Source organism: Parus major, chromosome 6 (genome assembly GCF_001522545.3).
Source record: "Parus major isolate Abel chromosome 6, Parus_major1.1, whole genome shotgun sequence".
NCBI classification, from domain to species: Eukaryota; Metazoa; Chordata; class Aves; order Passeriformes; family Paridae; genus Parus; species Parus major.
Window position 1 is genome coordinate 20,149,581 of NC_031775.1, and position 25,191 is coordinate 20,174,771.

At 52.2% G+C, this 25,191-nt stretch overlaps 2 protein-coding genes across 5 annotated transcripts in view; both read right to left on the bottom strand.

The window, feature by feature from the left end:
* Nucleotides 1–256: 256 nt before the first annotated feature.
* On the bottom strand, nucleotides 257–17,781 carry ABCC2 (ATP binding cassette subfamily C member 2). Of its 2 annotated transcripts, XM_015632687.3 has the most exons (32): nucleotides 17,740–17,781; nucleotides 17,031–17,204; nucleotides 16,450–16,575; nucleotides 15,292–15,426; nucleotides 14,770–14,892; nucleotides 14,382–14,437; nucleotides 13,952–14,183; nucleotides 13,144–13,331; nucleotides 12,413–12,590; nucleotides 11,683–11,937; nucleotides 11,145–11,210; nucleotides 10,543–10,680; nucleotides 10,045–10,191; nucleotides 9,702–9,790; nucleotides 9,551–9,613; nucleotides 9,229–9,355; nucleotides 8,880–9,056; nucleotides 8,610–8,777; nucleotides 8,102–8,288; nucleotides 7,122–7,254; nucleotides 6,581–6,686; nucleotides 6,114–6,333; nucleotides 5,500–5,654; nucleotides 4,392–4,547; nucleotides 4,090–4,289; nucleotides 3,345–3,471; nucleotides 2,792–2,893; nucleotides 2,549–2,692; nucleotides 2,152–2,310; nucleotides 1,747–1,913; nucleotides 1,197–1,391; nucleotides 257–771 (listed from the first exon to the last, which is right to left on the bottom strand). In XM_015632687.3, the coding sequence occupies exons 1-32, from the start codon at nucleotides 17,779–17,781 to the stop codon at nucleotides 642–644; spliced, it is 4,665 nt and encodes a 1,554-aa protein (XP_015488173.1). In that variant the 3' UTR covers nucleotides 257–641. The 2 variants fall into 2 exon arrangements, 1 of the variants encoding a protein (XP_015488173.1); XR_004498133.1 differs by lacking the exon at nucleotides 257–771 and having other exon boundaries at nucleotides 1,216–1,391; nucleotides 3,345–3,490.
* A 2,877-nt stretch (nucleotides 17,782–20,658) lies between these two features.
* Nucleotides 20,659–25,191, bottom strand: part of CUTC (cutC copper transporter) — a 4,878-nt gene continuing 345 nt past the window's right edge. The window contains exons 2-9 of one of the 3 annotated variants that reach the window (XM_015632698.3): nucleotides 25,056–25,127; nucleotides 24,926–24,985; nucleotides 24,562–24,771; nucleotides 23,312–23,347; nucleotides 22,787–22,920; nucleotides 22,159–22,186; nucleotides 21,650–21,755; nucleotides 20,659–21,090 (exon numbers count right to left, since the gene is read on the bottom strand). In XM_015632698.3, coding sequence (XP_015488184.1) covers nucleotides 20,979–21,090; nucleotides 21,650–21,755; nucleotides 22,159–22,186; nucleotides 22,787–22,920; nucleotides 23,312–23,347; nucleotides 24,562–24,771; nucleotides 24,926–24,985; nucleotides 25,056–25,127 — 758 coding nt within the window. In that variant the 3' untranslated portion in view covers nucleotides 20,659–20,978. Of the gene's footprint in view, nucleotides 21,091–21,649; nucleotides 21,756–22,158; nucleotides 22,187–22,786; nucleotides 22,921–23,311; nucleotides 23,348–24,561; nucleotides 24,772–24,925; nucleotides 24,986–25,055; nucleotides 25,186–25,191 lie in introns of those variants that run through there. The other 2 variants (XM_033515722.1, XM_015632700.2) reach the window with 2 other exon arrangements.

A 25,191-nucleotide genomic window follows, 5' to 3' on the forward strand; every position in this document is an offset into this window, starting at 1 on the left:
ATGCAACCAGAGTGAGCAGTAGCCACAGGAAAGGAAGGCAGGCAGCCCTGGTTTTGCTAAAGAGTAGTGTTCTTGCAGGAGTAGAGCTGTGCCCCTCGATTTGGACTGCACAGCTCTGTGTAGCATCTGTTGGCAGATCTCCCTGCCCAAGCACTAGCCAGGTTTAAAGCTAAACTGAGGCTTACTTATATGCCTTGACATCAACCTTGCAGTTGGAAGACTACAAGCAGTTACAAAAAGTAAATAAATTATAACATTACTTCTTAAACTGTAAATTTTATTTCATAACGCTAAAGTGTCTCTCAGGTAGATTCACCTGGCATGGTGAAGTACAAAAACTAAGACCTCCCCCACTGGATGTCATGATCTCCCTGCCTGGCAGATAGCTTTTACCCTCTATCCTAGAATAAATTATGCAGCTCCAGACCCTTATGTGCAGGCAGGCATAATGTGGTAGCAAGGTTAACAGCTCACACAAGTCCAGATGCTTGTTCTGGGCAAGCACAGAAGCCACCCTCTTTGCTTCCCCGCTGCAGAGGGGCCAGTTCCTGGGCAGCTTGGCTGTGGGAGACACCAGTGCCTGTTGGGTGAGCGGCAGCAGGAGGAGCTGTCTCACACCCCCAGCCCCTGCAGCACTCTGCCTACAGGGCCGTGGTTTCTGTAGTGGTGATGCCGGCGTCCTTTGCCATCGCAGAGAAGACGCCCTGCTTCACGAGCAGCTCCTCGGGGCTGTCGAATTCCACAATCTGCCCAGCATGCAGCACCATCACCCTGGCAGAAGGGAACAAAAGGCTTCAACTCTCAGGATCCAAGTGGATAGCTCTGCTGGTTCCAGCACTGCAGGCCCACCAGCCCTCACTCCTAAACCACTTCATGTGGTTCCCCTCTCAGCAGTGGTGAGGGCACAGCCCTCCTCCTCCCTGTGTTACGGGTCACATATTAGGTGTCAACAGCAAATGCTTCTATGGTCTGTTGCTGTAATGAAGGATCCCAAAAAATGTTTCTCCCACAAAGGCATCACTACTATCCTATCCTTACTATCCTTCTGTTCTCTTCACCACTGTAAATTACTGCCCCAGGCCCTGCATCTACCCCTGCCCCTCTGGCTGCATTCTTGCTTAGCTGCTGTCCACCGCTCACCCCATCTGGAGTCCAGATCCCCATTCCCTTTGCCCTGCAGTAGTGTCCCACAGTACCTGTTGCTGTCCATGATGGTGTGGAGGCGATGTGCAATAGTAAGGACAGTGCAGTCAGCAAACTCACTCCGGATTGTTGTCTGGATTAAATGATCAGTTTCCAGATCTACGGCTGCTGTTGCTTCATCCAGGATGAGGATCTTGGCTTTGCGGAGAAGGGCCCGGGCCAGGCACACCAGCTGCCTCTGCCCAACACTGGGATGAGATGAAGAGCATGAGTTACTAGACCGACTCCAGGGGACCTTCTGCAAGCCTACTGCATCTCACTACTCTGAGCCCAGCACTGTCCCTGGCCTTTCCCTGCTGACCATCTGCCACCCTGAGCATCACGTCCCTCAGCGTCTTACTCTCTGGGCCAGCACAGAAGGCTTGGCTCACACTAGCTCCCTAAGACCCCTGACTCCTCAGCCATTTTCTTCCATCTTCACTTCCCAGAAGCTTCTGTGCGTCATCCCTGGACAGCCACTTTCCTGGAGGCTGCTTTTCTAGGCTGTTCCCCGAGATCTAGAGAAGGGAGGAGAGCTGGGCCTGCATCTACTCCTCTGCTCACCTCAAGTTCTCCCCTCCCTCGCTCACGAGATGCAGCAGCCCCTCAGGAAGGCCTTGCACATATGTCTTCAGGTGAGCCAGCTCCAGGGCCTTCCAGACCTCCTCGTCTGAGTACTGGTCAAAGGGGTCCAGGTTCATCCGCAAGGTTCCAGTGAAGAGCACGGGGTCCTGCCAGGGACAGCATCGTGTTCAGCCCTATCACAGCCATTTAGCAGGGGCAATGGCTCCTGGCCTCCAAGTGTAGCCACATCCTGCTCACATCACTGCCTGCAGCTGGCAAGGGATGTGGAAACAGCCTGCTCCCAGGCCTTTGGCACGTCCACAGCACCCAGGGACACACTGAGGCCATGCAGTGCCTGCAGGGGCTGTGCAGCAGTGGGATGTAGAAAGGTGGGGATCAGCTCACTTGGGGGATGATGGTGAGGTTGTTGCGCAGGTCGTGGAGGCCAATTGTTGCTATGTCCACATCGTCAATGATGATCTTCCCTCCAGCCGCCTCCAGCACCCGGAACAGGCAGTTGGTGAGGGAGGATTTTCCAGCCCCGGTCCGGCCCACAACCCCAACCTGTGGAAGCAGCTTTTTAGACCATCTGACAGGGCTGTAGAATACAGGGCAGATGCTCTCAGTCTGTTGGGCCTTCCTGCCCTTACCATCTCTCAGACTGTCTTCTTTGGTTCCTTTCCTGCAGCTCAAATCCCCAGGAGCCACATCCCATCACCATCCCACCCCAGGGCACAGACTGAAGCCAAGGAGAAGAAACTTTCACAGAATCTCTGTAAAGAGCATAGTGAGGGCAGAGAACCTTCTCAGTGCTCCCAATATTACAGGTGATCCCCTGAAGAACCAGGTCCAGTTCAGGTCGGTAGCGAACTTTGTAATCAATGAACTGGATCTCTCCTCTGCTGGGCCAGCCACGTGGTGGACGCTTTTTTGTCACCCATGGAGCCTGGGGGAGGGCACAAGAGCATTAGGGGGGTTCACTCTGTGATGCTAACTAGCACCAAGCTGTGCAGCAGATGTTTGCCCAGACCCCTGGGTTCCTCACCTCATTCTTCACCTTCATGTACTCATGGACCCGCTCCACAGCCACGATGTTTGTCTCCAGCTCCGAAGATGTCCGCACCAGCCAGTTCAGTGTCTGGGTCACCTGCATGGCAGAGTCATGGCAGAGTCTGGCATGACAGAGTCTGGCAGAGTCAGAGCATGCAGAGCTCAATGGCACCCACAAACAACCATGTCCCACCTCGGTGCAGGGAATCATCCTGGGTATGAGCATACCTGGCCTTCCCCCTAATGCTCCACTGCCAAGGCACTGCCCACCTGTCCCCAGCCCTTCAAAAACTTTGCTGCAGCATCTCTGATCCAGAGCAGGGCCATATTCCTCCCCCTGGGAGCAAGTATCCACTGGGATGGATATGTGCTTCCCTGGCTCTATAGGCATTCCCCAGGTGATGGGACACCCCAGATAATCCCATGGACACCCCAGATAATTCCATTTCCAAGGATCAGACCTGGTGGCAAGGCAGCATCCTGCCACCAGCCCAGAGCTCCCAGAGACAACCCTGTCCTGGACTGAGAAAATGTTTTCAGTGACTCACATTGAGAGCAGAGGAGACAGAAAGACCCACGATGCCGCCCTCCAAAGTGCCCTTTGCAATTACTGCCAGAAGTGCAGAGAAGAAGACCACCAGGCTCCCAACGAACTCCAGACGGATGGCCAGCCACCTGCACCAGGAGAGGGCAGCTGAAGGGCAGTGAGAGAGGCAGGAAGGCATCTGCCTGTGCCCAACTCAGAGCCCACCAGTAATAGTAGCACTGCACCAGCATTCCTCACACCCAGCCATGGGCCCAGTGCTGTGCACACAGCACACAGTGGTACCTGTACACAGCAGGTTCATTTATGTCAGTCCATGACTCACACATAACCTCCTGTGCTGGTAATGCCATGTATCAGAAGAGCCCCAACCATTCAACCCTCATACACCCAAATAGTTTACCAGTAAGATTCAAAACCAGAAAGTGTCTGCATCGTGCTCCTGCTGGGCCTGGAGGATCACCCTCTTTCCAGAACTCACCAAGAGCATCTCAGCCCTTGACTGCACAGCTCACCCTGCCCAGCCTCTGGACACTTCGTAGGAGGGCATACTCTGGCTTTCAAAATCACCCTGAAGTGTCCCATTGTCACAAATGGTGCCCCTATCCTAAACCGCCCCAGTACCTACACAGACCCACTGCTGAGATCAAGAGGGAGGACTGCAGGATCCCAGGGACCTCTCTTGGGACCCAGAAGCCCCTGGGCAGAAATGCTGCAGGCTGTTCTGTGGCATAAGTAGTAAAACTCACCTATTAGATATTATCCAGGAATAAACACTTTTCTGATTTATGTCCATGGTGATCTCATTTTGCTTCAGGAACCGTTCTTGGTGTCCATAGGCCCGGATCACAGAAAGGCCTGACACTGTCTCACCAAAGTGGGAGTAGATGGGAGACCTGGTGACAGAGTCTAGACGCCTTAGCTGGCGTGACGTGGAGACATAAAAGCGCTGAAACGAGGGACACAGCTTGGTTACCAACACAAAGCCCAGCAGCCAGGAAGATACTGCTCTCAGCAGGGCAGAAGCTTCACTCAAGGCCCAGCTACTCACCAGCACAAAATAGTAGAAGATGCTCAAGGGAACGATAACGACGGCGAAGAATGGAGTGGCCAGGCAGATGACAATCAGTGTGCTAATGATGGCCATGAAACAGGAGAGCCAGCTGCGGAAGGACATGGGAATGGTCTCATCTACCGTGAAGATGTCCTGGAGGTATAAAAAAGTATAGAGAAGCAGTCAGTGACCCCAGGGAGATAGAGAAGCCCCAAAGGCCCCACACATACAGGGTTCCTACACACTCCTGTGGTAACACGGTGCCAGACACTTGTAAAATATCAGATGATCCTGAATTGGTGTTGTGGTCACAACCTCATTTCTCAGCTTGGGAACAGCTGAGTTAACAGAGAAACTTCATAGAATATTCCCCTGTTACACAGACCAGCTTTAAGAACTGCATCTTCATCAGGACCTAGGATGCAGGAGCAGTAATTGAAGCAAAAATGGGGACAGGGTAAACTCCAGGTCCATGCAGGTGCAGCCACATCTCCAGCTGGTCCTCATCCATCTCCTAGCCAGGCACCACATACTCCCTCAACTCAGAGTAAACCCAGGCCCATAGGCCTAATTTTAAGAGAAATTAATATTCCCAAAAATCAAGAGATGGTACCAAAGGAAGAAGTGCAGTAGCAGCACACTCAAAACTGCCTGTTTGTATTTTCCCTCCTTTCTCATTTTCTCTTTGTTTTTGACCTTCACTGAGATAGAAAAGATTTAGATTTTGCTGGAGGTCTATAACCACAAGGACTTCTCATTGTGACATGAGCTCTTACCTCTCTTAATAATCTACTATGGACCCTCTCTTTTTCTCCACATCCTACCTACCCAGGTGACCCCAAACATAACAGGTATCCAGGTGTAAGCTCCTCAGAACTGAGCAGAGAAGGTAACAACTTCCTGCCACACTGTCTTTCTAGTATAGCCCAGGATGTGGTTTGGCTCACGGTCAGCCCTGCATCCAACCATGTTCTCCTGGTCCCTTCCTGGCCCTTACCTGGGCTCAGCTGTGCAGTGCTCAACAGGAGCAGGGTTATGCCACTACCCAGTGCTCTGCAGATGTGGTGGAACAAGCACCTTCTCCGTGGTGGGGGCATTCTCTTACCTTGGCAAACCTGTTGACGATGCGGCCGGTCGGGGTGGTGTCGAAGAAGCTCATGGGCGCGCGCAGGATGTTGCTGAGCAGCTGCTGGTGCATGACGCGGGAGGCTCGCATGGTGCCCTGCACAGACAGCATGGTTGCGAAGAGCAGGAAGATTGCTGCAAGGAGAGCATGGGGCTGTCACCAGCTCATGGGTGACACTGGGCCCAGGCACCCTTTGCCTTTATAGACATGCACCAAGCCAGAAGCTCTGCAGTGAGCCTCTGGGATAATCCTGCATCCCACCCTCTTGGGAGGCCTCAGCAACTGTGTCCCAGCACAAGGGAGGAACACTAACCCCACTGGAAAGCCTTGGGCCCTAGCACTATGTCTAATCTGATTAAGGAAAATTATCTTAAACTGAGGGGCAACACAGACTTGGAGCAATCTGTGCTGCTTTCAGACTGGGATGTGTCCACAATTCAGCCAAGAACCAGAAGGAAGGCAGCAGCAGGCAAATGAACAAAATGCTGGTTCCCCTGCTCCTTAATGCACAGCTGGCTGAAGGCCTTGCAAGTCATATCCCTCCTGGACCACACAAACGAGGTGAGTGGGAACTGCTGTCCTCCCACACTCACCTTGTCCCACCCCCAGTGCCCCAAAGACACCGATCCGCAGGTCCCGCTGCTGAGGGGGATAGGTCTGGTTCTCATAGCGCTTCGAATCGTCCGTCCAGTCACTGAGCCACAGGTTGGACCCCAGGTAGGCGACATATTGTCCAACGTAGCCCATGACAATCCAGAAGGAAAAGCAAAAGCCAACAGCACGCAGGTACCGCAGGTACATAGAGAACTTCACCTGTGCACCAGTTGAGCCCATCAGACCACAGGCAATGATGCCCAGCACAGCCTCAGGTCCCCACCTTGCTGCCCACAGTGCTCCCTTCCACCACCCCACCCACCGGGCCCAGGCAGCTCTGTCTCCTGAGTGTCTCTTGGCTGTGGTGTGGCCACAGCCAGCCCACACCAGCTGCTCTGAGCCACAATCAGGGTCTGGCAGCATTTAGCCAGGACAGCACAGTGCTTCACCCCTCCATCCTCCTTACCCTGCCAGTTTCCACAGCTTCTTTCTCAATCAGTTGCTGTCCCTTCAGCTTCTTTGGGGGCTCCTCCTGGGCTGCCTTCTGGGAACTGGTGCTCTTTTTACTAAGGCTTCAGGGAAGTGATGAGTACCATTAGCTACAGGGTGTTGGATTGGTCCTAATCTCCTGGGGGTCCACCCCTGTGCTCCACTGGGTCTTCAGTGGTAGTCCTCTGGAAAATAATGTCCTAACTGGGGCAGCTTTGAGTGAGCCTTGTGGAAGCACTAGGCATGTACAGCCATTAAATTAAAGCCTCATTCCCAAAAGCAGAACTAGCCATCAGCACGAGTTTCAGGGAAGACTGCAGAGTAAGGCTGTGGCACACTAATGTGAGTAAAGGCAAAATCAGATGCTCCTGACCCAGAGCAGTTTGTGGTAGGAGCAGGCAGGGAGGCTTCCAGCTGGAACTCCCTAGGAAGCCCCCAGATCCCTGTATCCAAGGGAGCAGTGTGGGGCTCTGTGTGTGGGGCAGGGAAAAGAGCTGAGAGCTCAGGTCATGTCCCACCTGCGACTCAATTTTCTCCGATGGATGCTGGCCTCTCGCTTCAGGGTCATAGTCACCACATCATCAGGGCGCTCATCCATGCAAGGATCAATATCTTCATCAGCCTCCTCTTCATCCCCAGCTAAAGCAACAACTGCAAGCACAGAGATGAGGGAAGGTAGGGTCAGGCACTGAGGAAAGAGCAGATCCTATACACCACATCTCTGCTGCACTCAGCTTCATGCCATACCCTAGGCCGAGGCTGTGTCCTGCCACCACATATCATACCTTCTCCAACCTTGCTGCGAGACCAGCACAGCAGGAGAAGGAAGAAATACATCGTGCTGGAGGGAGAACTGAGAGGGGATATAGGGCTAAAGGCCTGCACAGAGGCAATCCCTGCTGCTGACTTATCCAGCACCACCGGCCAGACCTCAAGCAAAGATCTGTGCTAGTTTAGTAGGTGCAACTGGTAGGTCACATCACTCCAGCTCAGAAGCATCTCCTTGAGCAGGTGGAGATGGGCCTTGTAAAGACATGCTGGGAATGGCCAGGCTGCAGCTGGACAACTGAGCCCTGACAGGGTAAGCATCCACCTGACCTGACACCACTCCTCCCCATAGCACTGGGGGACATGATAAAGATGAAGTATTATCCAGTGGGATGTTTAGAACAAACCAAAGGATCTTCCTGACCCCAGCATCACAAAAATATGGAGCCTGCTGCTACATGAGATTTTGGGACCCATAATAAATGAACTAAAAAGGGAGTAAAATATTTAAACCGGTCCTGTGCTGGATATTCAACATAATGCCTGAAGCCAAATCTGAGGCAGGAAGTTATTATGCTGCTGACTGCCAGAAGCTGAGAAGGATTCACAGCAGCCACCATTGGTGCCTGGGCTGGATAGGGCCAGGTCAGGCTGACAGATCAGATCTTCATATTCCCAACATAAATGCACAGCCCCTCTAACTGTCACAGCCCCACTGTGCTCTCAGTACCTGCAGTGTTTTCCTCTGAAACATCCTCGTCCTGCTTTCCATACAAGTTCAGGAACTGGGAAAAGGCCCCCTTGTTTGCAAGCAGGGTGCTGTAGGAGCCATGCTCAGACACTGCTCCTGCTGCCAGCACCACGATGTTATCGACCTGGGGCAGGAAACTGATACTGTGCGTCACCAAGATCCGTGTCTGCAACAAAGGGGTTGCAGGGTAGTGATCATCAGAGAGCCCTTCATCCCCAGCCATGCCTTTGCAGGCTCTCCATCTCCCACTGGGGGATTTGTCTGCTTATCAGTGCCTGGCTGTGAGGACACAGGGTACCCCTCTTGAGGCCTCTCCTGCCTGCTGCAGCCCTACGTGAAAACTATGGGATTCCTCTTTGTCCTCAGACTTCCTTGGAAAGCCAACACCACACCAGTGCCACTCCTGCCTGCCTGGGTGCTGGGCTGGAGGCTATGGGTACTCAGTCCTGCCTTGCTGGGTGCTGGGCTGGAGGCTATGGGTACTCACCTTCTTTTGCAGCAGCCCTTTAGGGCCCAGCACGTGCTGGAAGAGGTACTTGCCCACGTGGGCATCCACAGCAGACAGCGGATCATCCAGGATGTAGATGTCTGCATTGCTGTACACCGCTCGGGCCAGGCTGACCCGCTGCTTCTGGCCCCCACTCAGGTTGATTCCCTGGAAGGGAAAGACCTCCCTGGAAATGGGGCTGGCACAGGGCAACAGCTCTGACCTCTGCTGCAGGTGCTATTGCAAACCCACAGTGCCCAGGGCTGATACCTTCTCTCCGATCTCTGTCTGGTCACCTGCAGGCAGCAATTCCAGGTCTGGAAGGAGAGCGCAGGCCTTGATGACCTGCTGATACCTGGCTTCATCCACTTCTGACCCGAAAATGATGTTGTCTTTCAGTGTGGCATTCTGGATCCAGGCCTGCTGGGGGACATAGGCCAGGGAACCCTGGAAGGAGAGACAAGAACAGCTAGCTGTCAGAGATCAGCTGCCTGCAGTCACTGACACCTCCTGCAGCCTGTTCTTCCCCTGGGCCACCACACTGGGACAGTACTGCCCTACTTCCCTGCTGAGCCCCCAGGCAGCCCCAAAGCCCCGTGCACCAGCTGGCTCCTCTCACCTGGATGTTGATGTGTCCCTTGATATTCTCCATCTCCCCAAGCATGGCTGACACCAATGAAGATTTGCCTGAGCCCACAGCCCCCACCACAGCCACCAGGCTCCCGGGTGCGATGTCCAGGGTGACACTGCAAAGACATGAGGGCTGAGGAAGCAACACTGCCAGGTCACCCCTCAGTTCCTGTGTGGCACTAGCACAGAGCAGGGTCTCTGGGACACTCATGTCTAGCAGCACTGTGAGAGGTGATTGCCCTCCCCAGTTAATAACACAGAAAGCCTCCCCCTCCCCACTTCTCTGCCCCGATGTGGCTCAGAGCACTCACTCTCTTATGGCAGCATTGCCGTCCTGCTCCCAGGCAAAGGTGGCCTCTGAGAAACGCACAGCACTGCCTGGCAGAGAGACATGTCCCTCAGAGAGGGGAAAGCCCAGGGCTGAGCCAGCCTGAGACCCACAGGGATAATCTGGAGGTTCACCTGCCTTCAATGGGGTTGTGGTGGATTGCTGAGGTGTCCAGGTCTTCTCCACTCAGGTAGCGCTCCAGCCTCGCAGTCGACACGTTGGTCTGCCATGGCAGAAAGGGGATGAGGATGGTACATGGGCATGGGGCAGGAGCCCCATAAGCAGAGCACCACATCACAATGCCCACCCAACCTCTGGGCCCCAAACCTGTGTTATGCATTTGAGTCCTGTCCCACCCCACTGCAGCAGAGTCCTGTGCACTGACCCCTGGGGGTCCAATTCACATGAGCCCCATGTGCTGGTTTGGACAGAGGTCACAGGATCCCCCTACACGCCCTGCCCTATGTGAGGCCTGACCTGCACCAGGGAGGAGATGACCATGGGCAGTGTGGACATGGGGAAGCGCAGCACATTGAAAAGGGAGATGGCAGTAAAGGCCTTCTGTGCATCCAAAATGTTGCTCTCATCCACAAGCACATAGACACCAAAGCTTGCCAAGGAGACCTAGGACAGATAGCAGGGAAAGTCACCATCAGTGTGTTTGTGTGCAGCCCAGACCCTCACACTGCCCCAAAGCCTCAGCAGTGCCTTTGTGCTGGGGACCTGGGACCCGTTCCCCTCTTGCTTCCATTCTCCTTTGGGCCCCGTTTCACCACCCTGATGAGACCCCTTTCCACCACAGCTCTCCTGCCAGCAGCCACAACCATAATCTCTATCACAGGCACCCACCAGCCAGCCCCTTCCTCACTGCAGAAACACTCCAGCTGAGGTTCCAAATATTTCCCATCCCCTTGGACACAGCCCAGCCCCAGCTCAAAGGAAGGTACACCCCTCCCCAGGGCTGTTGTCACTCACCAGGGAGGGGGCACACGTGAACACGAAGACAGAGATTGACTGCAGGTAACCGAAGTTCACCAAGTTCTTGAGCTCAAGTGCCCGGATCTCATTAACTCTCTTCTCGAAGGAGGGCTCCCAGGCAAAAAGCTTCAGGATCTGCACAATGAGCAGGGTGAGCAGATGCTGACCTCACAGGAACGCTCACCTCCACACTGGGCTCACTGGCGGCCAGCACCTCCATCACCAGCTCCTGGCTTGGCAACTGCATCTCCCCTCTCCTGTCCTGCGTATAGCATTTCCCCACTGCACTCCCACTCCCTCAGTCTCAGCTTACAGGTCACTGCCAGCCCCTCTGCCACCATGCCACTACCACAGCCATCTAGGAAACACTCAGAAAGTCCTTTTTCAGCTCCCAAGTCTTAGTCCAAGTATCCAGAGATCCTCCCCAACCAACTTTAGAAAAGATGAGGCAGCCAAGGGAATTATTGAGACCCAGGCACAGGACCCTTAAGCTAGACTAACACTGGTGCTATAGGGTTAAACACGTGCTGCCTCCAGGTACAGTGCACCAAGAAGAGGGATGAAGCAGCTGCCTGGAGAGTCTCCACTCCACTGCTCACCTTGATTCCATTCAGGATTTCAGTCATTATTTTCATGCGTCCATCCTTGTTCTTCATGTTCCTCTCCTACAAACAGAAGAGCCAGACATCACGTAACCAAACAGCAGCTTCCCCTTGGAAATACATCTGGGCTGCCACAGGGAAGGGAAGGATGGGCTCCACAGCCCAGAGAAGTCATCCCACAAATTTGAGCCTGTGGGTCTGGACAAGCTGGGGTAAAACACCACCCTGCCATCAGGTAGAAGCTAAAGCTTTATCTTACAGTTGGCAATATCTCATTTTTAGCCTTCAAGGCTGTGCCCAGTCTGGTTCAAGTTCAGCTGTGATGGTAGAACAGATCTCACCTGTCTCCTACTCATGGTAGCTGATCACCTCTTGCTCAGGCTAGAGACACCCCCAGCCCAAGTGAGATCAACTTCATAGGCTGGGAAAGATCCACAGCATAAAAACAAAGGGTATGGAGTGTGGAAAATGAGGGAGGGGAGCAACAGTGGGGTTGGATGTGGAAGAACAGGGAGGATATTGCACCCACACTGACCTGAATGGTTTTGGCCTTGGCAACCAGGAACGCATTTATGGGGAGGAGCAGCACCATGGTTGCAATGCCAGCCAAGACAGAGGGGCCCAGCTCTTCCCAGAGGAAGATGATGGACAGGATAATTTGCAGGGGGGATGACCACAGATGGTGAATAAAGTTGGCCAAGTCCATGAACCTCTGGGCATCAGCTGACATCAGATTCACAGTCTCTCCCACCGTGGATTCCTTGCGGGTGGCTCCGGACATGGTGAGCGACTAGAAAGAGAAAGCACAGTCAGCACAGGCCAGCCTGGGAGCAGCCCTGCTGCCAGCAGCATGGCTCAGAGCAGGGAATTAGCAGATCAGGCTGAAACCACTTCTGGGTTTGCTCCTGGTGCCTCTGTACTAGCCACCAGTGCTCTCCTCACTGCCTGCACACCTGGAACCACTGGATGCTGGGTGCAAGGACAAACACCCCTGTGCAGGAATCCTATTGGCCCCTGCCCCAGGTGTTGCACTGCTCTGAAAAAAAACCTCCCTTAGCCCCTGGTAGCTGTCAAACACAGCAGCAGCACCCAGGTCCCAAGCAGAACTAGGGCTCACAGTGTCCTCAGTGCTGGGTGGGTGTCCCCCAAGCTCTGCCTTCTGAAGAGGAAAGTGCACACACCCCAGATGGGACAGGCAACCAACGATTTTATCCACAGCCCAGCTTGAAGGAAGCCAACAGGGATGATGACAGGACCATACAGACCTTCTTGTAGATGGCAGCAATGAGACTGGCTCGCACATTTATGCCAAGCTGGAAGCACAAGCTGAAGTGCTGCTGCAGGCAGAGGGACTGGATCAGAGACGTCAGGAACAGCAGGATGGCATACAAATAGCCTTGCCAGGCAAAGGAATCCTCATCTGACACAAAGGCAATCAGCAGCCTGGTGGGGAAAGAAGCTCATGAGACACACACCCCAGTGAGACAGAGCCAAGCAGGATGCTCCAAGTGAATGCAGGGAGAGCATCCCCACAAGGGTGGTGAGCAAAACCCTGCCCCAGAGAGCTGGCTCGATGGTCAGCAAGCTGGGAACCCTGTTCTGACAGAGACACGGCAGAGGGTCACTAATGTAAGATCATCCACAGAGACTGTGCTGCTCTGCAAAACAAACTGGGGAGGCCCTGCTGGGCTGAGCTGCACTGACTCATGGAGGGCCACAAAGAAGAGGCGGGACTGTCTCCAGGGAGAGAGCAGGGCTTCGTGACAGGATGCAAGGGAGCAAGATATTACACATAAGAGCTGGCAGCCAGCTCAGATCAGTTCTTTGTTAAACTGTATCCCAGCACATTCCCCCATTTTTGGTGAGGGCACCAAATGTCCCCAGGGTCTGTGGCTGGGAGAGGCACACACATATTGAGATGGTGGGCTTGGATACAGTGCACACACTGGGAGGTGGTGGGCTGGGTGCAAAGTCAGGACAGAGACAAAGGACTCACTTCAGCAGCTGGGGGCTGACAAACACAAGTGCATCATGCACCAACTTGAATGCCACTGCTAGCAGGAGATTCTGCTGGAAGGTCTTGGCCAGGGTTTTCATCAACCAGCCCTTGGGGTAATCCTTGGGAGGGCCTGAGTGGTTGTCATCTCCCTTCTTCTTCTTCTTCTTCTTTGGCTGCTTCTCCTCCTAGAGGGAAGCCCACATAGAAGTGAGGGAGCTGGCTGTGCAGGCATCCTGCATCTGGAAGGATGCCTCAGGGTAGCACCTCACAGACCCAGACCAGATATCCTGAATGAAGCCTTAGCTTTAGCTCCTGTCACATTCCCTTTCACTGACTCCTGCTTATGTCATACACACCCAGGACTAACACCTTCTCTTTTGTACCAAAGACAATTGTTAAAACCCAAACCAGCTTGAACCTCTCAGGTTAAAAATCAGGCAAACATTGTAAAGAATCTGAGGCCAGGGGTGGTCACAGGATGATGTTCACTCTGACCTCATTGATGGAAAGTATCTGAGGTAGATAGACATAAGGGAATGGCTTGTACTGTAGATTTGAGGGTGGTTCCTGTCTTTATGTAAGGCAGAAAGATGGAGACTGTTGGTCTTTCAAAATATGGGGATCTGCCAAGGACATGACAGGAAGACCCTGTCATGGGTTCCCCTATCCTTGCCTATGGTCCTGCACAATCAAAGAAGGGAAAACTCAGCAAAGAGACCTGCAGGGAGATGAGGTGACCCTACTCCCTGAGGTTGGAGCTGGACGTCTCTGTCTCACACAAGGCCAAGAGTAGGAATGGATTTACCAGCACCAGGATGTCTTGGCTCTGGGCCTTGCTCATGCTGTTCCCATAGTCTGGGTCACCTTCCCGGCGTCTCTTCTTGCGTTTCCGTTTCTCCATTTCTGCTCTGGCCTTCTGCATCGAAGTCTTCATGTTCTTCTCAAAAGCAGTGTAAAGAGCCTTTGTCTTGTCTTTGTCTTGCAATTCCCAGACATCCTCTATCTCCAAAGGCTTGCGATAGCCCTTGAAAACAGTGCTGTGGGACAAATAAATCCCACAATACTTGTTGGAGACTCCTTGCTGCAAATGCAGAGCTTTCACACCCATCCTGGCCCCGGGCTCAGGCTGCACAGGCTGTACCCAATGTGGTGCCTCTCCCAAGCAGCCTGTGCTGCAGGCTCCCCTGAGGCACCCTGCATTTTGCCAGCCTGACCTCCCTCAGAGCCCTGCTCACCTGCTGTACCATTCGAAGGTGATGGAGCTCAGGACGGAGGCTGTCACCTCTGGGTTCTATGGTACAAAGCAAAGGGGGTACTGAGAGATTCTTTATGCTGGGGGATGGTTTTGACAAAAGCTGATTTAGCACCCCCAGCCATTAAAAGGAGCCTCATAGGTTTCAAACCGTGCCAGCTACAGGCCCAGAAGCCTCAGCTCAGAGCCAGCAGCAGCCCACCCTGGACACACATGCAGATACCCCATGCTGCAGGCTCCAGCTCTTGCTGGGTCCTGTGCTGAAGTCCTCAGGTCTTCCCTAGGAGCCTGGAGCCTGCATGGAGCCTGCCCTGCCCCACACAATGCTCAGGATGTGGTGCCCCAAACCCACTCCCATGTAGTCCTCACACCTTCTTCGTGATTTCCTTTGTTTCTGGGGCAATATCGGAGAAGCCTGAGACAAGGAAGAGCAGCAGTTGGAGTCCGTAGGAGATGAAGAAAAGGATAAACCGTGGCAGGTCAGAGATTGGTTCCTGCAGAAATGGAAAGCCCAGGGTTACTGCTGGGAGTTGTCTCAAGGCCTCTGGTACTCAGAGACAAGATCCATCCCCTGGCTGAGCCAAACACAGCAGTGCAAAACTCGCTCTGAGTCCTGGATCAGCTTCCCTTTACCACTTCTCCCTGCTTCTCCCTGACCTCCTCCCATGTTTAAGGGAAGAAATTAGTCCTGGAGAGCTTATACTTCCCCAAAGAGACAGGATGAATTCAAACAGCAATTGCTTCTCAGGTCTTTTCTGGTTCCCTAAGGTCCCCAGGGCAGCTGGGACCTTAGTGACACCACAGAGAGCTTGTCAAGAGAAGAGTATGAAGAAGCTTTCTTTGGAAACAGAACAAGACCATGGGGAAGCACAGAGCTTCCTGTCAAACCCAACCTGCAGGGCTTTCCGGATGAGGGACTGGAATGGCAGTATCCCACAGAGAAGGGACAGTGTCCAGAAGCAGAAAAGCACCCCTGAATCTCTGCACAAGCAGAAGCGTCGTGCATCGTGGATCAGCAGGACCATGATCTGGGGGAAAGAAAATCAGTCAGAGCTGCAGGACTAGGTCTGGCTCTAAAGGTGGCTTTGGAGCATGTGTGCTGGGATGCCAGCACACATGATCTGCTGGGATTCACTGCCTTGGGTACCCTGAGCACACCATCAACCCTTCATAAGTTTCAGAATTAATTATATGGGGCAAAGGTTTATTTCTGGAAGACATAAGATCAGGTTTGAATGTACCCTCACATTACAGCAGGGCACTATTACTCTTTCTGGCTGTTGTCACTCCAGATTCTCAGACATACCAAGCCATGAGGGGTCACACCCTGTCTCCTGCACCTTGCCTCCAAACCTGCAACTGAACCCAGATCACGTTTCAGCAGTACAGCCTCTCTGGGCAGTCCCCTTGCCTTATCATCTCACATGGATTCTGCATATGAAACTAAATGACATGACAAAATAAGAATGAAAGCAAATGAGGGTGCTATTTTGCTTTTAAGTGCAGCTCCTGAGCATTTGTTAAGACTGTTAGAATACCCTATGTCTCACACAAGATGTCTGTAACTTCCATGCACATATTCCATCAAGCCAATAGCCACTGGCTCCCCTCTAGCCAGCTTTCTCCTCTGGGCATGCCGTGGTACTTCCTGGCTCTGCACAAAACCGAGCAGCAATGTTTAGGAAGCTGGGAGACATCAGAGCAGCAAGCCATGGTCTGATGTTCACACTGCAAAATCAGTCCTGTGAAACCCACGCTGCTCCTAGTAAAGGTTTGGTCAGAGAGCTCAGCTACACTTGCAGGCATTGAATCATCCCAGTTTTAAGGATAACAGCAGTTACAGCAGTACATCCGGGCACCTGCCCTCAACATATCTCCCTCATGCACCACCCATGTAGGTTTGGGGCTAGTCCTACCCAAATTCCAGGCTACCCTTCCCCTGTGGACACAGCTTCCCACTGATCTCTGTGCTAGAGAAGTCTTGTGCTGCTTGGTGCTGCAGTCTCACCCTATCCCTGGTGACACACTGACGTTCACGACTGAGTCCTTACCCAGGTGGCGATGTACAGGCTGGGGTTGGTGTACAGGACAGCTGGCACAGCATCCTGCTCAGCATCCTCTACAAAGGCCAGGGCCAGCCCCGCCACTGCCGTCAGCATCAGCAGAACAGCCAGCACCTGCAGGAAGAGAGGTCCAGCCCATTGTGGACACTGAGAACCACTGGGAGACAACAGAGTTCGGCATAAAATACACCCATACATCCATACACCCTTTTCAACCCAGACTGGGCCTGGGAGAGCTTTCAACCCTGTGAATGTGCCAGAGTTCCACAGGAGCACTGCCATCATTTTAAATCTGGAATATAACAGCCCAAAAGATGAGAACCCAAATACACACTCTGCCCTCCCTCCCAGTGCATTCCTCCCTGTTACACATTCTGTCCCGTATGCCTCCTGCTGGACTCCCCCTTACATTTCTGTCACAGATGGTCCCCTATCCCATTGCTCCTTCTGTCCTGCACTCCTCATCTTTCCATCCCACACCTGAGTGTAGCACAGAGTCTTACCACTCATACCACCAACACCTCAGGCTGCTCCAGCCTGTCATCTGTGCCCCTTCATCTCCACTCTACCTGTTTGATGATGTAGAGTTTGGTCACAGAGGATTTCTTGGCCCTGGATTTGCACATGGGCAGGAGCTGCCATGGGGCCAAAATCCAGAAGAAGCCAAGGGGTACCCAGACCAACACAGTCTGCTGGAAGCACACAGGCAGGTCAGCATCTGGACGAGCAAGGTAGGAATCATTCTGGAGCAGCAAGAACAGAACACCAAGTCACTCATGATGGCTTGACTCTCACTTGGCACACAGGACAAGAGCCAACACTCCTATAGGTCCTGCCCACCCAGCTCCACCCCACTGCATCCCCCCTTCAACACCCACCCTCCTGGCCGAGTATTTCAGCACTCAGCCAAGGTCTGAGCAATATTCCTATTCCCAGCGCTCTGCCTGAATGTGGGATGGCCATCCCTTGTTGGAGCCAAGCCAGCAGAAGCAGCTGAAGCCAAATCATTCCCCAGAAGTCCATACAGGGTGTCCTGTGTTCCCGGGGGAACGAAAACAGGACAGAGCTCAGGTGCCATTGCCTCAGTGTCTGGTGAACACCGTGCAGGCAGTGCACAGCACTCGGTGCCATGGCACTCCTAGATAAACCCCAGAACCTCTGCTGACCCCTGGCAGTTGGGTCACCGGCAGGACAAGCTGTGAGCCTTGGAATCCACTGCTCTTCCCCAGAACAGTCAAGGACAGAAGAACAGGCAATGGGAATGACACAGCCACTCACCCAGAAGACGGAGCCGCAGAACTTCTCCAGGGCTGCTGACATAGCTCAGGGGAGAAGAAACGGCAGCTCCTTCCTCTCGCTCTGCCCAGCTGAGAGACCTGAGCAGATGCTTGGGATAAAAGTCCCCCCACACCCTCAAGCGGTCTTGGGACAAAACTCCTGATGACACACAGTTATTTATTAACTCGGTGCTATTGCACAACCCCACAACCCAACGCAGTGACCAAAAGGGCTAGGGAAGCTGCACAGGCCCAGGAGAGGGGAGGAGAGGAAGACACAAGAAAGAGATCAAAGGGGAGATACAGGAAAGTCACAGAGTCACTGCAGGACACCACAGCCATTGCTCAGAAACCAGAGACTTGATCAGTGCATGCCAACAGACACAAACTCACCTGGACCTGCTAAAGACATCACTTTGACACAACAGACCTGTCTGGTGAGAAAACTGCTGAATGCCGACAAAAAGTCCAGCAACAGCCAGGTTGGTCCTGGCTGGTCCAACAGCTGGTCCCACAGTGGCTGCTGCGCCCTGGCAAGGGGGCCCGTGACACCAGCAGTGCCCCACACTTGGGGAGCTGCAGTGTCTGGCAGCTGAGCTGACCACATGCACTGGTCTTTCTGAGTCCTCAGGATCTGGGTTCCTTTTACTGATTTCCAGCTTGAAGAGCCTAAAGATTTTCCAAACCACTTTTGCTTTTTTCTTTCCCACATGTCCATGTTTTCTGTGTGTTATGGCAGCTGGTTGACTGCAAAACCCCAAAGAGACTTTGAATCTTCATTCTAAAGTAACCCCCAACATCTGAGATAGAAAGAGGATGATTCCTGAGGAGAGTGATTGCCACTGAATCCTTGTTGCTTAGAAAGGCCTAGATGTGACAGGAACATGTGGGGATGGTGCTACTAAGGCTGGAAATGGATTTGCTTTATGACATGTGGTCTTGAAGAACAAAAAGGGGATATAAAGGTAGATAAAAGGGGACAGTAGGGTGACTGCAATGATTGTGCTGCCTCATTGTACACAGAGTTACAAGATAACTCAGAAGTCAAGGGTGACACAATGAGTAATTGCTCAGGAAGCATCAATACCAAAGAAAGGCTCAATGTCCAACTCAGTGGTTAATTATTAGCAGATATTCTGATTAAATTCACGTGTTTTTGTAAATAAAACTATTCCTAGTGCCAGGTCCAGAACCAATACACTGCTCATGAGAGCAGTAAACTCATACAATGAGTAAGAGGTGAATGGAGCAGTTACTCAGCCCTTCTTCATCAGGACTGCTGATGTGATTCTTCTTTCTACACTGGCACAGCTGTTCTCTGGCCTTGCTCAAAACCACTTGGAGCACTGCTGCCAAGGTGGCCACTTACTTAGGACATCTTCCTACATAATGCCCTGTCCCATTGCTTGTCTCAGTTTTTAATACAGGTCACAGCTCATCCTCACCCTGTCTTTGGTTTCTCACTCAGAGTTGAAGCCCTAAGTACAGGGTTCTGCTCTCTTTGATATTCAGAGCAAGCATAACCCACTTTCTCTATCCTCACACCCTCCTAAAAACCCACAAAGCTTTACTGTCCTTCAGCTCCTTCCATAAATCTTCCTCCACTAAAATATCCAGAAAACATTCACTGAGAGAAGATAATGAAAGTAGTAGCACCTCTTTGGCCAGCAATATCAGTTTCCCTGTGCTCCCCCATCTTTATCCATCTATTGTACAGCATAACTTTTCAAAACTAGGCATTGATTTGTGCCTGTCTCACACAGGGTCTGGTCCAGAGGTCTCTGCCAGGCACTCGACCAAATTCCTCCAGCACTCACTGCTCTGAACAATTTGCTTTTCTGCCTTGTCATGCTCTTACCCCATGTTTTTGAACCTGTTTTTGAGGTAGCTGGGTCAGCAGAATATTCATCTAAATTGAGCTATCAGTATCATAATCATGGCCATGACTCCTGAAATCAACACAGGTCATGAACTCTTAAAGTGGGTATTCCAAACTCTTATTAACCATAACCACAAATTATGTGATTATATGACTATGCAGTCATTCCTTCCCAGCTCCTGTTAAGAACTTAAGTTCCCAAGGTGTTTTGGGAGACATCAATACCTCTGGGACAAAATTGAATGTGAAAATTGTGAAAAGATGGATGTAGTCTTTAAAATGAAAATATGTAGTCTTGATGGTAGGTTTTCAATAACATGATTCTATTTAAGGTGACAAAGGTGCTGCCACCTTGTCAAGTATCACATTTTTTCCATACATCTCACAGGCTGTAAGCTATTGCCAAGATATTGGGAAGAGAAATCTGTACCCTGCATTTGCTTCCTGAAGTCCACTATCTCAGCTGAGAGAGGGATTATCTTCAGCTTTGTGGTCTTTCACAGAAGAGCAGGCAACAAGGAGGGAGGTGCTTTACCTCTCAGATCTCTACTCTTCTAATGAAAATTAAAATCTTTCACTGGGTATTTTACAGAGTAACTGAAATGAGTCTGAGGCTTCAATCCTGAATAGGCAGCAATGACCCAACACATACATTCCCCAAGCACTGTCTGGAAAACGAGCAGTTTATGCTTTATGTTGGGACAAGGACCTGGAAACTCCCTTAGGAAAAGCAGCTTGTCCTTCCAAGAAATCTCATCATATACCACCCCTGCCTCCAAGCACTGAGGACCTACAGCCCAGGATGTCTCACAGCTCCCTCACCTAATCAGTCAGGTGCTTCTCACTACTTACAGCTGCTGCATTGCTAATACCCACCTATCCCACTGACCTTGTTTCCCAGCTGTGGCTATGATGTTCCTCACCCTGGTATTCTGTGTGTGATTATATTCTCTGGCACAGCAGGGTCCTGATTAATTCAGGCTATGCAACATGGGTCACTGTCTGAGCCGAAAACATAAATAAACTCTAGAAAAGCACAGCAAGAGGGGGGGCAGCTGCAGTGTTTATTTGACAATCACATGCAGTGCTACACAATTCAGTCCCCCTACCTGCTCACCTCCCTTCCTCCCAAATGCTGCCAAACAGCTGTTGCTGCAACATCTGGGAATGAGTCCTTTTATTTTAAATGGCCAACAAATTTCCAGGCCAGGGACTTCAGGGGAAGCCAAGGGAAGAGGTGTCAGGCTTCATCACCTAGTGCACATCCTCTGCAGCCTGAGGGCGGAAGCAGTACCCATCTGTCCGTGTGCCAGGGCAAAGCCTGGGCTCTCAGTGTTCTTGTCCCAGCACGGTGTCATCCACTACAGAATGTTCTTGGCAATTGCGTTCAGGGTCCTCACTTTGGCCACATCTGCCACCTTGATGGAGTACTCGGGGGCAGAGAAGGATGCTCCCATGGCAACGTTGGGATTTCTGTCAGGAAAACCAGTGATTAGTGGTGATCTGCTGGTGATACAGATGAGTAAGATCCACCAAGAAAAATACTCCCATATTTCCTGTAGCTTCAGCATTGGCCAAAGACGGTGCCACCCAAACCAAAGATGGGACAGTAATAGAAAGAACAATAATCCAAAGGAGTGTAGACCTATGGGCAAATACAATTCATTCTTGACTCATTTCTCAGAAGCACATCCCACTGGCTTCCCAAATCTTACATGCTTATGTTAAAAGTCTAAGAAAACTACACCACAACCTGCCTTCCCAAGTGCCCTCAAAACTCCTAAGGCAGCAGTAGCAAGAGAAATGTCCCAAGGCTCTGCTTCTGCATGGAACTCATGTCCACGTGAGGAGCACTGCTGGATTCATGCACTGCAGAATACAATGTCTGGCACCATGATCCAAAACGTAAAAGCAAAACTAGCACTCAGGAAGCTGTTTGAAATTTCTGCCAGTTCTACAAACTCATGTTCACATTCATATAGCCTTTCCCTCACAGAGTTCTGCTAAAAGATAAACACAAATAATCAGTTACCTGAACTTCATCCCTGAGTCCCGAGCTGATCGAGCAGAGCAGTGAAACTCAGAAGCAGTGGAGCCTTCCAGAATCCTCTGCAGGTTGCGCTCCGTGATGCCACCTCCTGGTGGGAACAAGCCCGATGTCACACACTGAGCAGATAACACTATTCCACACCTGACATCACCCGGGGACCTCACCACTAAGGGACAGGAGCCATATAAACTGAAGGGAAAAAACACCCCTTGGAGCAACAAAGACCCAGGAACATGAAAAGGAATATGAGACACCTTGGCTTATGTTCTCCTACAGATCTAGAGCTGTCCCCAAATCCAGGGAGCAATAGCTGCAGGGCTCTGTTGTCCCCAACAAGCAGCATGGTCTTTACTCACACCAGGACAGGAGCTGCTGCTCCTCCCAGGCAGCTGGCTCAGAAAGCCAGATCAGAAAGTGGATTCCAGGGCAAGAGGCTAGCAAGGAAAGGCTGGGGATTGCAGAACCTGGTACAGATGACAAAAAAACATTACCTGGCACTACCACAATTCTGCCCTTTGCCTGAAAAAAGAATAACACACATCAATGATATTATCAAGGACTACATCCACACATGCATTTGTGAGGCAGCAAAGAAACCACACATGCAGCACTTTCCATAAGCTCATGGATGTCACAGTGTTTTACAATTTGTGTGCTTCACCCATCTTTTTTGTACTGTTCATGTTTTAAAATGAAAAAAACTTTCAGTTACTTTTCAGTTACTTTTCAGTTACAGCTTGGACAACCTGTCAGTATTCCCTCCTACCTCTCCATCCCACCTCTCAGGTACCTGTTGCACTTTCCTACAAGGAAGTGTGAGAAACTAGCAGGCACCTCACTCTGCTGTTTGCATGGACTCATCACACCAGCTGTTGAAAGCAACACCCACCACCCCCCCTGAATCTGCAAGCAAGAACCCAACCAGTTTTTGCTGTGGGAGACTTCAGGGCCCAGCCTACATGGACTTGGAAAAACAGATTAAATCTGTTGTAAGAGAGGGAAGGCAAGCACTCCTTGGCAGAAGTCCCTTCCAGAAATGGAGGACACTATAAAGCAGCTGCCTGCAGGCAGTGCCAGGGAGCAGCCACAGTAACCCAGGGGAGCACAGCAAACACTCACCTGCTCTGCAAGCCTCTTAATCAATGACAATCCTTCCAGTGCTGAGCTGTCACAGCCACTTGTCAACACCCGCTCAAACCCCAGGGAAATCAGGGTCTCCAGTGCCACCAGAGGGTCATGCACCATGTCAAAGGCTGAGGGACCAGAACAACAGCTCAGAAATCACTCAGTTCATTGTGCTCAAACCCTGTCCCTCAGCCAACTCCCCCAAGGGCAGCGATAAGAAGGGTCCTCTGTTCACACCCTGGATTTACAGCTCCTGACTGTAACGCTCCCCTTGCAGCAGTGCCAGGGCCACCATACTCAGCTCCTCAGACACCTCCTCTCGCACAGGGCAATGAGACAGCTCCTAAACCTGAGCCCCCTGGACCTTTGACCTTGTAGGGAATAGCACAGCCTGCAGAGCTTTCACTCTCCAAAGAACAGCCAAAGAAGTTCAAGCTCAGCTCCCTTCCAGCCCCACCTTCTCCCAGCAGTGGGACACAGACTGGACCCTGCCCAGGGCCACTGTCCCTGGAAACTCACCGCGGTGAAATGTGACTGGCAGTGGACGGCAGACGGCTGCAAAAAGAAGACATATGGTCAGTCAGGGCTGGCACAGAGTCCCTCATGCTAGAACCAGAAATATACACGACACAGCAGAGGGCAAAGGCTTCTCAAGCCATTCCTGGGGAGCTCAGAAGAGTCCCCATTCTTGCTGGGAACAATGCTGTTTATCCAGGTTTTTTCATGGGGAAGAGATCTTCTGCCCTTTGAGAAGGCAACAAACCTTTGTTTTTATGGGTAACACTAAAACTCCCCATCTCATCTGGAAAATGCAGAACCCTCATTCCCAGCACAGATGACTTTCTCTGCAGGAAGGAGGTAGGGAAGTTGTATCATCTACCTGGGGAAAGGACAGGACCATTGGTCTTTAGAAGCAGGAGAGCTGATTTTTGTGATTTCTTTTACTACCTACAATTTCTGCTCTCAGACCACAGCAAACTTCACCAGAGGAGCTCTATTTACTGAGCAAAGCTCATTTATTTCTACAAAAAGATATCCACCTGGTCCCTGCCCTGGAAACAGCAGAGCATACAGTGGCCTAGTAGAGCCAAGTCCTGGCAAGACCCTTTTCCTTTGCTGCGCTCCTTACAGCACATTCATCTTCATATGAGAACCTCAGCACCACATCACCAGGGAAAGGCCCAGCCCTCTTTAGCTTTGGCTGTAGCTCCCAATCAATATGCAGAAAGAAAGGGAATTTGCTTCCACATGTTTGTGGTCTGGGCTAATAATTTCCACTGCAGCTTCAGTAGCTTTCCACATGCTCACACCTCTCCCTTGTAATCTTTTCTCCCTGTGTGTTTTAAGAGAGAAAAATTAAGATGAACTGCCAGCTACACACAAGGCCAAAGTCCAGGAGATACATACCCTAGACACCTGTAGCAAAGGCATAAGGAAAAGAACGAAGGAAAAAGAAAACGAGGGAGAGATTTCAACAGTTGAATGCCTCTAGAGCAGCTCACCTAAGTGTTCTTATTTTGCTATCATGCCCCAGGTGGCCTCAAACTCTGTGTGAATGGCTTGGGGACTGTGTCCTCTGTCCGTAAAGTTTCTAAACTACTTACTGTCTCACAGGTATGGCACGAAATGAAACCTTAAAAGGTGTAAAAACATGGCAAGACCGCAGACAGGATATGCAGACCAAAGCCCTCTGTACAGTTGTACGGCATCAGCTGGAGCAGCACTACAACCCTGGCACAGCACAGAGCTCTGCCTGGAGGCACCCTCACCCAGCAGCGCCGTGCAGAGCTCCGTGTCGATGCGCCCGTCCTCGGTGAGGGCCCCGAACACCAGCCCGTCAGCACCGTGCAGCTTGGCCAGGCGGATGTCGGCTTTCATCACCTCCACCTCGCGGTCCGAGTACAGGAAATCCCCGCCGCGGGGCCGGATCATGACGAACACCGGGACCCGCACGCACTGCTTCACCACCTGCAGCAGCCCTGCCGGCGGGACAGGGCCGGCTCAGCACCCGCCGCGGCAGCTCCGGCCCCGCGGCGGGCGAGACGGGACCGGGCGCGGGGAGGGAACCGAGCGGGACACAGGGGAGCGAAGGGAGACCGACAGGGAAGGCGGCCCAGGAGGGGCGAGGCTCACCCATGCTCGGGGTGGTCCCTCCTTCCACGAGGCCCGCGCACAGCTCGATGCGCCCGGCACCTGCGGAGAGGCGCGTCAGAACCGGCCCCGCCGCGCTGTCGCCCCCTCCCGCGAGGCCCCCGAGCCTTACCTCCGCGCTCCGCGTTGACGGCGGACTCCACCGAGTCCACGCACACCTCCATGAGGAACCCATCGTCCATGCCTGCGGGACGGGAGCGGCACGATCACCCCGGACCGCCCCATGGCTCCCGCCCGGGCCGCACCGG